The sequence below is a fragment of the Balaenoptera borealis genome (assembly GCF_965194805.1).
Source record: "Balaenoptera borealis genome assembly, chromosome: 5".
Classification (NCBI taxonomy): domain Eukaryota; kingdom Metazoa; phylum Chordata; class Mammalia; order Artiodactyla; family Balaenopteridae; genus Balaenoptera; species Balaenoptera borealis.
Genome location: NC_138862.1, coordinates 134,843,492 through 134,856,422, shown reverse-complemented (window position 1 = coordinate 134,856,422; position 12,931 = coordinate 134,843,492). Strand labels below are relative to the sequence as shown.

Here is a 12,931-nt window from a genome sequence, read left to right as displayed (position 1 = left end):
AATCTTTATAGATTGAAAGGATTCTCCAAATGCCAAGCAGGATGAAAAAAACTCCAACTCAGATACATCATTGTGAAACTAAAGAAAACAGGTCAGGTCATCTGTACAGGAAGGAAAATTAGACTGGTATCATACTTCTCATTAGCAACTACAATTTCCACCGCAGGGTCTTTTTAGGCTCTACTAAGATTTTCAACTCACGAGACTTTCATAGGTCATACTTGGTACCTGTGTCCTGAACACCACAGGGCAACGTCCTCTTCTGAGAGAGTTCCTACAGCAGTCCCTGTAGCAGTTCAGCTTAGGTACAGGCAGATGAGATGACCATGTAAAGGCAGGAGCTGTCCTGGGTTAAAATGCCTCATAATCCGCAGGAGCCAGCATCTCTGGAAACGTACACTTTCCAGGATGCCTGCAAGAAACATGCCCAGTTATGAGAGTCACCACACTGAGGAAACCCAAAGCTGTAGCTTCCTGTAAGATAATTATAATTCTCCCAGTCCATGGGTAATTTATCGGTCAGGAGATCCTTTTATCATAAGCAGTGTTGCCTAGCAACATAGTTGCTATACTGTCGTCACTAAGAGAACAGAGCTGGAGATTTATTTAACCAAATACAGAAGGGAAAAAGGATTTTATTAAACCTTCATCCACAGCAACATTAGATTAAATTAGAAGACAGTGGGGCAGTACAATTAAAGTATGGGGGGAAATGATTTTAAATCTATAAATCTAGGTCTAGCCAAAGTATCAATTTAGGTAATTACAAATGGATAAGCAAGTAATCAGGAAAGTTATCCCTTACCTCTTCTTGTATGAATTCCAGCAAAACAAAGGTGAAAGAAAGGAAGATGATGTTGTGTAGGGTGTAAGAAAAAGTGGAACTCACCTAGTCCTCTAAGGAAGAGAAATCCTGGATGACAGCTCTGTAATAGGCCTAGCAAGTAATAGTTCAAGTTTCAGAATAAAAACCAATGGATTAAAAAAAAGTCAAGTGGAGTACAAGGAATAAGTAGGATGAATAAGAAGTTAAAAGATATTTGAGATATAGTGAAGGACTATAGTTTTTCCTTGGAGGAGCAAAAATACAACTTGAAACTCTTGGCTTAAATATGTGTAAAGGAGCCTTGGGTTAAATATGAAATGAATTTAAAATGGGGCATGAATTTTATTAACCATTGGCATATTATTATCTATTGGACTCATGTTTTTGAGTATTTTTTTTGGAGCAGTTCTGACTATTTGTGAAGATTAATACCTCATGACTTTTATTCCTACCTCAGGATCTTCCAAAGGACCAAACATTTAAGAATTTTTTAATAAAATAAAACTCATTCTATTTTGCAGTAACCATGTGGGTCTACTGTACATTTATATGTGCTAAAATACATGTGGGATCTTTAGTGAACTTATTTTTCCTGCGTGTTGAAACATCTTGGCTATTTTATTCCCCTAGCAAGTATTTTAACAATTATTTCCAACTGTGCTAAAAATGAGTAAAACAATGAGAAAGCAGAAGGATAAGTAGCTTATAAGGCTACTGTAATAATAAATAAATCATTATTATTCTGTTATCCTTTAATTTTCTTATTATGTTGCCCAAAGCATTACATTATCATTTAAAAAGGTATAAAAAAAGTCTGGAGACAAAATCTTGGTAGTTTTTCTTTTTTTTTTTTTTTTTTTTTGCATTCATTAAACAAAATTGAGAAATTGAGAATTTTTAATTTTTTTTACCATAATGGCAAAGAAGAATTGACAGAAGAATTTTCATAATTATTAGACAAACCAGAAGATGAATGCAAAGAGACAACCACTGTAGGCTCTAATGATGAAGGTGAAATTGAATCATATAAGTGTAATCTCAACACTGAATCCTTGGATGATGGTACTCCAGATTTTCTCAAACTCCTGAATTTTAATGAGTGAACTGGGTTTTTTCTTTTATTTTTTTTACCTGTGCTGCGTGGCTTGTGGGATCTTAGTTCCCTGACCAGGGATTGAACCCGGGCCTTTGGCAGTGAAAGCGCCGAGTCCTAACCATTGGACCACCAGGGAATACCCTGAACTGTTTATTTTTAAGGATGAAAGGGGAAGGACAGGCATTCTCTTATAGTTAGTCATTCTACAGCAAGGAATTCATCATGCAGTATTGTATTACTGAGAAGATGACTGTCCTAAAAATTATGGACCATTAACATTTTTAGAAGTGTTGCATTTTGAAGAGACAAATGCAAAAAGAAGAACCAGAATTGATAAACCTAAAACCTGTTAGAAATGGTTTTTGAATTTGAAATCACTGTTTTAAAAGGTGAATATGTTCCAGGTTTATTCATGACAGTTGAGCAGTTGCATTCGAAGGACGTTGTCCATTTCAGATATATATACTTTCATATCCGGGAATATAGTTTGGGGTTAAAATTCAAATGAAAATTTCTATTGAAGTTTTTCACAATCCATTTTATTCCTCTGTAAATTATTTATAAAATGATTTAAATGTAAAGGAATGAAAAGGTCCATTGGATCTAGATTATATTGTAGAAACTGGGCAGTAGAGGGAGTTCAGGGAGCATTGTTAGAATGAAGGATAGGCATGCACCTGTCCTTATCTGTAGCAGAATCAGGAGATATGGAATGGGACAAAAGTAGAGATTTAATTTGAGGTGGTTTTTCTTTTTTAGTATTACGAAGGGAAATAGTAAAGTAATTAATTTTTTGTTGTGATAAAATGCACATACCATAAAATTTTCCATTTTAAAATATACAGTTCAGTGGAGTTAAATACATTCATAATGTTACCACCATCACCACCATCTAGTGTCAGAACTTTTTCATCACCCCCGAAAGAAAACCCTGTGCCCATTTCACAGTCATTCCCCATTCTTCCCTCTCCCTACCAGCTGACGACCACTAAACTGCTTTCTGTCTCTTTGGATCTGCTTATTCTTGATATCTCATATAAGTGAAATCATGCAACATGTGTCCTGCTGCTTTCAGTTAGCATGATGTTTTCAAGGCTTTTTCATTTGTAGCATGAATCAGTACTTCATTCTTTTTAATGGCTGAATTAATTTAATGGCTCCCTTGTATGGGCACACCACAGTTTCCCATTCATCAGTTGATGAACATTTGGGCTCTTTCCATCTTTTGGCTATTGTGAATAATGCTGCTGTGAACATTCACGTACAAGTTTTTGTCTGAACACCTGTTATTATCTATATTTATAGATGAGAAACTAAACTACAGAGGTGGAGGCATAATAGCTTGAGGTCACACAGGTGAAAATTGAAGCTGGGGGTACAAATCTAGGCAGTCTGATGTCAGAACTTATATTCTTTAACCACTGTGCTTAACCTGGTAGCTAGTAGGTGGCCAATAAATGTTAATCAGTTTTCCCTCATTTTGAGGCCTTTTTTGGGTTTGACAGCAACAATTTTACATTTTTAACCTCTACTTTAAGTAACAGCCAATTGAAATTATTGCTATGGGTACTACTGAATTTATACTTCAGTGCTATATCTTTACTGGTTACAGTTTGGCTGTAGCAGCAATTCCTGAAGGTCTTCCCATTGTGGTCACAGTGACTCTAGCCCTTGGTGTTATGAGAATGGTGAAGAAAAGGGCCATTGTGAAAAAGCTACCTATTGTTGAAACTCTGGGTAAGTCTCTGGTTAGAGCATGCTTATCCATTGACATGATAGTTTACATCAACAGGGGTCTTTGGGTTTTACAGATTTTGTCTTAGAGCAGTCCCCAGCCTTTTTGGCACCAGAGACCAGTTTCATGGAAGTTTTTCCACAGACGGGGGAAGGGTGGTGGTGGTTCAGGCGGTAACGCGAGTGATGGGGAGCAATGGGGAGCAACAGGCAAAGCTTCACTCGTTCACCCGCCGCTCACCTCCTGCTGTGCGGCCCCGTTCTTAACAGGCCGCGGGCCGGTACTGGTCTGCGGCCCGGGGGTTGGGGACCCCTGTCTTAGAGGTTTACATGGTGGTGTTTGGCTTGTAGCAATGTTGAGTATGGTTTTAACAACCAAAAAAGGTCATTAAAAATTCATATTACTCACGTCAGGGAGCTTTAAATCTTTCTGCATCATGGACTGTTCTAATGCTTAAATCATGGTAAAAAAAAAAAAAAAGTAACAAATGAAACCATAGAGTGACAGAGAAATGTTTTCTTTTGACATCTCAAGGAAGATAACTGATAATTATAGATCCTAAAATGTTATTCTTGAGTTGAATTTATTAAGAACAGTAAGCATACAGTAGTTACATTGCTGTAACATAATTTTATGTGTGATATGAAAACTGTGGTAACTTTATGTATGTTATGAAACTTCTTTTTATTTAGGAATTCAAAAATGTTGAATTTAACTTCTAGTTTGCATTTTAATATTGAGAAGGCAAAAATTCCTTAAAATAATGACTGAAAAAATTATATGGGTTTATAGTAAGGTAACCTTGAAACTTTCTAGAAAATGTATTATATAAAGTCACTATATAAAGCTAATATCAAGTAGCTTTGTAGAAATTCAACTGGAAATAAAGAAAAAGTCAACATTTATCAGTATCTAATTAATTTTAATTCTAGAAACTGTTCATACCTTATGATGAAGTAAGCACAGGAGAGAAAACAACCTAAAATTATCCATGAGCTTGATTTGTACAAAATTCAGAGAAGCAGAGCAGGCTTCCAGAGTCTTTGATTTGTTTTTAATGTGAACTTGCATTTTTCCCTGACTTTTGGTGACTTGTAGCAATTTATTCTTTAGGGTGCTGTAATGTGATTTGTTCAGATAAAACTGGAACCCTGACGAAGAATGAAATGACTGTTACCCACGTATTTACTTCGGATGGCCTGCGTGCTGAGGTACTCTATAGATTTTTTTTTTTTAACAGAATTCCTTTTCAGAAGTTTTGGTGTTTAGTGTTGCTAACCATTCTAGTGTCTTTAGAAGGGCTGCAAGTTAGCAGCTGAGCATTTTCTGTCCCTTGTGGTTCTCCCAAGTCTTGATCCCGCTCCAGTTGTGCAGTCCAGAAACGTTGATCCCCCTCGACACCTCTCTTTCAGTCTCCCCTACATCCATCTGTTACCAGACTCTGGATGCCTAAATGAAGATGTTTCAGTGCCTTCCCATTGTGACCAGGGTCCTGAAATGGGGCTGCTCACAGCCCTACGTGTTCTGTCCCTTGTTTCCTTCCTCAGCCTGTATCTCTCCTTTGCTCTCCATACACCAAATACATTGACTTTATGGTTCTTTCAGTGTGACAAAATCCGTCTTACTGAAGGACCTTTGCTGCTGTTGTCACTACTTAGGACAGTCTAATGCCTCTTCAACCTTTGCACCTCATTTCCAACCCATTTCTTCAGAAAAGCTTTGCTGACCACCCAGAACTTGCCCTGTGTTACATGTTTTCCTAGTTCCATACCTCTTAGTTCAGGTGAAATCCTCTGTCCCTCTTCCCATGATACTCTAAGTATTGGGTTGGCCAAAAAGTGCCTTCGGTTATTAAGTAAAAATAAAAGACATATTTTTCATTTTCACCAAGAACTTTATTGAACAGCGTGTTTGCCCTGTTGCTCCACTACCTTCTGCCATTTTTCAGGCAACTTCGTAATTCCACCTGCCCAAAACTTTTTATCTTTTTGAGCAAAGAACTGTTCCAGGTGCCTTTTACAGTCTTCCAGGGAATTGAGATTTTTTTCCATTAAGATAATTTTGTAAAGACCTTAATCAATGGAAATCTGAAGGTGCAATGTCTGGTGAATATGGCGGATGAATCAGAACTTCCCAGCCAAGCTGTAACAGTTTTTGCCTGGTCATCAAAGAAACATGAGGTCTTGCATTATCCTGATGGAAGATAATGCATTTTCTGTTGACTAATTCTGGACGCTTTTCGTCGAGTGCTGCTTTCAGTTGGTCTAATTGGGAGCAGTACTTGTTGAAATTAATCGTTTGGTTTTCCGGAAGGAGCTCATGGTAGAGGATTCCCTTCCATTCCCACCATATATACAACATCACCTTCTTTGGATGAAGTGGCCTTTGGTGTGGTTGGTGGTGGTTCATTTCACTTGCCCCACAATCTTTTCCATTCCACAGTATTGTACAGTATCCACTTTTCATTGCCCATCACAGTTTGTTTTAAAAATGGAACGTTTTCATTATAAGTAGAGAATCACCTGTGAAAATACGTTCAAGAAGGTTTTTTTCGCTTAACCCGTGTGGAACCCAAACATCAAAGCAATTAACATAACCAAGCTGGTGCAAATGATTTTCAGTACTCGATTTGGATATTTTGAGTATGTCAGCTATCTCCTGCGTGGTATAATGTTGATTGTTCTCAGTTAATGTCTCGTTTTGATCGCTATCAACTTCAACTGGTCTACCTGACCGTGGAGCATCGTCCAGCGAAAAATCTCCAGCACAAAACTTTGCAAACCACTTTTGACATGTTCGATCAGTCACAGCACCTTCTCCATACACTGCACAAATCTGTTTTTGCATTTCGGTTGCGTTTTTACCTTTCTTGAAATAATAAAGCATGATATACTGAAAATGTTGCTTTTTTCCTTCAATCTTCAGTATTAAAATGGCTACACAAAAATTCACCAATTTTGATAAGCCTTATTTTAAATGCACGCTGATATAACAGCTGTCACATACAATCTAACAAATGAAGTTAAAGACAACTAAGTGCTACTAGAGCCATCTTAGGGAAAAAACTGAACGAACCTTTTGGCCAACCCCATATAATAGAGCAGGAACTCTGTTGCCCAGCACAGGGTCTGCCTCATACTAGTAAATACTTGTTGAAAGAATAAATGAATGGATGAATTAATCTACTTTAAAAATTATATATTGGCAGCCCCTGAAGTGCATGTCAGTGTACGTGCATTGGTTAATTTTGAAGCTGTGTGAGGACACGTTCCAATCTCTGGATTGGGATTGGACCTTGTGGGATTTCTGGCTGGAATTTTCATTAACACTATTCATGATGGGAACAGTATTTTAAAATGTATTTATAGCCAGTTCTCTGAGCAAAGGAAGTATTTCACAAATTGACGGAAGTTGTACTTAGGTCTATTTAATTCCATTTTACTAGGTCTTAAAATGAGACTATTGATATTTAGGGTGTTAGATTTGGTTAAGGATACCCAGTGCTATGTTGAATGTGCCTTTTCTGGATGACTCAGAAGGGTCATTGGGGTTACATGTGCTTATATTATATGGTCCAGGTATGAAAGGTAAGATACAGGTTTCTCTTTTGTTTTAAGCCCATAATTTTATATGTCAAGCATTAACTGTTTGTTAATTCCTCTAAACTGTCCTGTTTTTATTGTGATATATAACTTTTATTTGGCTTGGTTTGTTCTAGCTGTATAGGATAAGTATCTGACTTGTCTCTGATTTTAAAAATTTGCATGTAATATATACTATGTTAAAGTAGTTTGTAAGTGCTAGGGTAAATCACTTGTCTCTGAGCCTGCATATTTGCAAAAAGAATTCTACTTTTGTCTAGGTCACAGGTTTGTCATGAATGTTAGATGTGGTAATAGATTTGAATTCTTTGCAAATTGTAGTGTTACATAAATGTAGTGTTATATAAATTTAAGCTCACTTATATATAGAGATTTTCATGGTTTATTTATCCTTTTTATAGTATATTGTAAGTAGAAGCAATATAAGATTATATTAATTATATTAACAATTACATTATTTCTATTTACAATATACTATGCATTATAATTATTAATTAGCATAATTAGTAGTTAATTATTAGTATAATTAACTGTAGGTTTACCATTGTGGTGAAAATTACTATCTATATTCTTTTATTAAGTGTTGTTTTAGACAAATTTAAATGCTTTTCTAGGTGTATGCACTAACAGTGTCATGATGTATAAAATGAAATGAACGCAACTCATAGTTTTTGGTTTTCATAAGTATTGTCACTGTCTGCTGGTATTATTGACTCTACTTTATGTTCCTTAGGTTACTGGAGTTGGCTACAATCCATTTGGGGAAGTGATTGTTGATGGTGATGTTGTTCATGGATTCTATAACCCATCTGTTAGCAGAATTGTCGAGGTAAATACTGCATTCTCTAAGAAAGTGGCTCTCTTCATAATGACTTAGGATGCAGTGATGGGTTCATAGTTTATGTGTATTTCTCTTAGGCGGGCTGTGTGTGCAATGATGCTGTAATTAGAAACAACACTCTAATGGGGAAACCAACAGAAGGAGCCTTAATTGCTCTTGCAATGAAGGTATGTGCCTGGTCTCTCTTCTTTGACATGTGAAAATATCACCCTCACAAGAGAATGTGAAGCCATAAATTTCAGTATTACTGGCTTTTAGGTGTAGAGTGAAGAAGATTCACATTAGAGTGAAGAAGATTCACATTATTTCATAGTTTTTATTGCCTTTTGGGAACCAGTTTTATTCTTCCTGGAAATACAGAGCATAGAGGTTTTTCACTATAACTTTATATCTCCTACATGCAGCATACAAACTAATGACCAGTGACGGATTTGTTCTTATGAAGTAATGTTCTTGTCTTCCATAATACTCAGAGTGTAGTGTGAAAAGCTGTATAAATGTGTGTAATTGCTGATAAATGCCAATTTTCAAATGCGTAAGAGGCAACATTCTTTAGTATTTCCACATGAAGGTATTAAGGCCAGCATGAGAAGTCAGCTTTTCTTTTTCCAGTCTTCCATTTCCTTTCCTTCCCCATCCTCATTATCAATTTCTTACAATGAGTGTAGAGTTAGAGTTTGTGTTGGGGAGAAGGAGTGCTGCTCTCAGTGACCCTTTTATCTGTCCCAGTTGATCTCCTCTTCTAAGTCCTACAGTTGATTAAATGAGAAACCTAAAAGTCCAACCTGGCATTCCCATAACAAAAATAAAACTACTTTTAAGAGCAGTCATAGGAAACTTCGAGACTTACATAAAACAGGATGCCTCTAAATGAGGTTGCTTGAATTGAGATTCAGTATAGAAATGTAGGTTGTTGTAACATTTAATTTGATAAAGTAAAATTGATATTTCTATAATATATACATTATTTTTGTTTCCTTAACAGAAAGTCACATTCCTTTATCATCTGTTCGCCTTGTAACTAAAACAGCATAGTATAGCTTTTTAAAAGGTATTCAAAAGTTAAATAACTTAACAAGTATTTATTGTGTTATATTTAACTTTCTCTCTTTGAGAAATAAAGTGTTTGAAACCACCTCTTTATGGGTGGGGACCTCACAATTTAGGTAGGGAGTTAATAATGACGTGCTTGGAACAAATAAAAGGCAGACCAAGGTAGTAGACAGTCTTAACATCGAGCCGTATGTAAGAAGAGTGCACATTTGGACTTGGGACCTGGACTTTGAAGGGGAGGAAGGACTTAGATGGGGGTGGGGGGATAAGCTAGGGAAAGAGCAAGAATAAAAGCACAGAGAAATAAAAAAGCATGGACTGGATTGTGGCTTATGAGTTGGTTAACCTGGATGAAATGAACAGTTTGAGTGGCTCCGAGGGTGGTTAAGTAGGCTGTGTGGTGGGTTACTGGAGGATTTTTGAAAGCTAGGAAGGCGAGTCTGAACACGTTTCGGTAGACAGTAAAAAGCAATAAGCCAGGTTTTTGAACAGTTTAAAGAATATTTTTGAATATTTGGTGGGAAATGCAAAGGGTAAGGAAGGAGAAGAGCGACATGGCATTGGTCGTAGTCAGCATGTCAAGGGGTGGGGTGAAAGGGAGTAGCATGGCAGCAGCAGGCAGGGTAAATTCGAATCCCTGAGAAGCGAGGAGTTGAATCTGAAGCTTCTGTTGATTATAAAGTATGCATTGGCTGGGCACCTTTATTTGTTATCCTGCTTCGTTCCAGAGTTTGAGCCAGTTGAGATTTTAATATAGTCAGTGTTGAAGTTTTGCTCTGTATGTAGTTCAATAGCATGCCCTAGACTTTATCAAACACCTAGGCTTTCATGTTGAACATGTGTGCTGCTGTTCAGAGAAATACGGTAGGTATAGATGAAGCACAGCTGTTTGAAAAATAATCCAGGTATCTCTAGCCACCCTCCCTACAAGTTGTGACCCTTGTTTCTTTGTTAAAGGAAAAAGTAGTCACGTGTTGGTGAGAATTAACTTTCCTTTTGTGCCATATAGATGGGTCTTGATGGACTTCAACAGGATTATATCAGAAAAGCTGAATACCCTTTTAGCTCTGAGCAGAAGTGGATGGCTGTTAAGTGTGTGCACCGAACACAGCAGGTATCCTTCCATTTATAGAAAACTTACTCTGTATTGTTTAACTAGATTACTGTTTTTCATTTATTATTCACCTTTAGATTTAAGCAGTCAGTGAGCATAACACAGACCAGCTCTGAAGTGTGTGTGATTCATAGTACACTCATCCCTGGTTGTTTTCATGTTCTCTTTGAATTTATGCATAGACATGTCAGTTTTGCTGCGTGAGCAAACAACTCAAATGAGCTGGAGCCTGCTCTCAGTCTCCTGGAGCTTGTGACATCAGTCTTTCGACATCTTTTTTGTTCTTGATGACAGGTTTCTGCTGTCTGTTGTCTGTGTTTTTCCACTGAAGAATGTCTTGTCTTCAGACTGAACAAAAACTACATTATTTTGTGGAAACGTGGTTACCAAATGTGTATAATTCATGTTAGTTGATCCAGCTAACAAACTGGCAAACGAAATGCACTGATATTTCAAGCTACTACCTTATCTCTGGGTGCTTTAGAATTTTTACACAGTGCAGTAAGAGTTATGTACAATAGTTATCTACAGTATATAATCATATCACTCATAGTTGCTATTACCAGCTTGATGCTTACACTTACTTTGGCCTTAAAAATATATAGCTGTTTTTACATTTTCTTTATTAGGAATTAATAAACGGTTATGTGTTTTTACCTGTGAGCAAACATTAGAAACCAGTTACATCTCTGTAGATGAGAATTAGTGAGAGGATTCCCCCTTGCCCATAATAAGTAGGAAACATTGGTTTTAAATTGCTCTACATTGAACTTGTGCCAGGAACTCTGATGATGAGGGGAAAAAAGATTTCTGTTTAGTCTTTAAAGGAACTTTTATAAACTTCAGGGAAGGGAGACAGTTGGAAACAAAACTATAAAAATAAAATGCCTGTTACTTTAAACCTTGTAATGTAAAGCTTTCAAAAATTGCATCAGAGTTAGGTAATTTTTAGCTGATGTCCCTTGTCTATATAGTTACATAGCAAGAATATGTATATGAGTTTATTTGGAAGGTGTATTTCTTTACATTTTATATATGGTCACACACTACTTCAAGATAATGTGGCTCATGTAAGTTTGAAGATTTGACTTCAGCAGTTTTGAATCTAACCTCACCATAGTTGTACATTGACTCTTTTCAGTTGGGGGTAGAGGTAGGGAGTGGCGGGATATAAGTATAGAAAGGGCGTGATTATTCTTTCCATTTGCTGACTTGAAGAGTTTCTCTTAGAAGACAAAATCAACCGATGTAACTAACAAAACCCAAACCCGCTGACCTGACTCAGGATTTAGAAGAGGTCAGCCTGGCACAGATATGAAAAATGTACCAATTTAAAAACAGCCCCACGGGACTTCCCTGGTGGCACAGTGGTTAAGAATCCACCTGCTAACGCAGGGGACAGGGGTTTGAGCCCTGGTCCAGGAAGATCCCACATGCCACGGAACAGCTAAGCCCGTGCGCTGCAACTGCTGAAGCCCGCGTGCCTAGAGCCCTGCTCTGCAATGAGAAGCCACCGCAATGAGAAGCCTGCACACTGCAAAGAAGAGTAGCCCTGCTCGCTGCAACTAGAGAAAGCCCGCGCGCAGCAACAAAGACCCAACGCAGCCATAAACAAACAAACAAACAAAAAACAGCCCCAGGCTCAAATAGTTTGTCTTTAGAGGACTTTCATTTGAACATGACAATCTGCATTCATCTCTGCTCTCTCCCTGGAACCTACCAAAATGACAACCAACGAATAAAAGGTAAACTAAAAAAGAGAAAGTATGGGAAAGACTTAGGGGGACAGGTATCTTTGAAGGTGGGGCCTAAGACATGGGGCTAAAAAGAGGAAATCAGGTTAAAATTCTGATAAGGAACCACTAGAACTCCCCCACTTACTTTTCTGTTTCTTGAGGCCAGACCAGAAATGTCATCTTGGGGACAAGAGTGGAAGGCAGAATTAAGGTTTAAGACTAAACACAGGGTGATTAAGGGCAAGCCGTTGTCCTAGGTCCTAACTCCACTTTCTCAGAATGCTTGCAGGTAGGTATCCCCATATCCTCATTCTCCAAGTCAGAAGATCCAAGAGTTTTAGAGAAGCTGACTGGTCCCAGGGAGATCCCTACAGTATGGAGTAGTCCTAACTAAGCTAGCTCTTCGTTCATTGGTAGAGTTTACCTGCTCCTGGCCTTCGTCTTGTCACTCTACTGTGAGGGCCACCAGTTGATAAACCCTGCAGTGCCCATGGAGTTTCTAGACCTTTATTTGCTTTGGTCTTGAATGTAAGTGGACAGACAGGGATTGTGAGATACTTGGGGAAAGCCTTCAGTATGAAAGACACAGACCAAGCCAACAGAGAAAAGGGTCTCAGAGAAACAAAGATAGTGCTGGATGCTGAAGAAAATTTCCAAAGACCATAAAAAATGACACCAGGATACTTTAAATAGAATGTTTTTCAAATAAAGTCAAAGAATCTATCAGAAAGTAGAAAAGTCAAAGAGGTGGACAATATAAAAGGTAAGGTGTAAAAATCAGAAAATTGATGTAGGAGATCCAATATCCACCTAATAATGGTGACAGAAAATGGGAAGATTTTAGCAAATAACATCAGGAAATTTTCTAGAGGAAGAACTTCAGTTTCTAGGATAAAATTGCCCGCCAGCTGCTCAGCACAATATGTAT

General features: G+C 37.6%; 1 protein-coding gene across 7 annotated transcripts in view; it reads left to right on the top strand.

Moving 5' to 3' along the window:
• ATP2C1 (ATPase secretory pathway Ca2+ transporting 1) overlaps positions 1–12,931 on the top strand; it is a 117,679-nt gene that overhangs the window by 80,323 nt on the left and 24,425 nt on the right. For all 7 annotated transcript variants that reach the window (XM_082392649.1, XM_082392648.1, XM_082392652.1 and 4 more), the window contains 5 exons: positions 3,535–3,659; positions 4,771–4,868; positions 7,993–8,088; positions 8,178–8,267; positions 10,163–10,267. In XM_082392649.1, the coding sequence (XP_082248775.1) occupies positions 3,535–3,659; positions 4,771–4,868; positions 7,993–8,088; positions 8,178–8,267; positions 10,163–10,267 (514 nt within the window). The remainder of the gene's footprint in view (positions 1–3,534; positions 3,660–4,770; positions 4,869–7,992; positions 8,089–8,177; positions 8,268–10,162; positions 10,268–12,931) is intronic.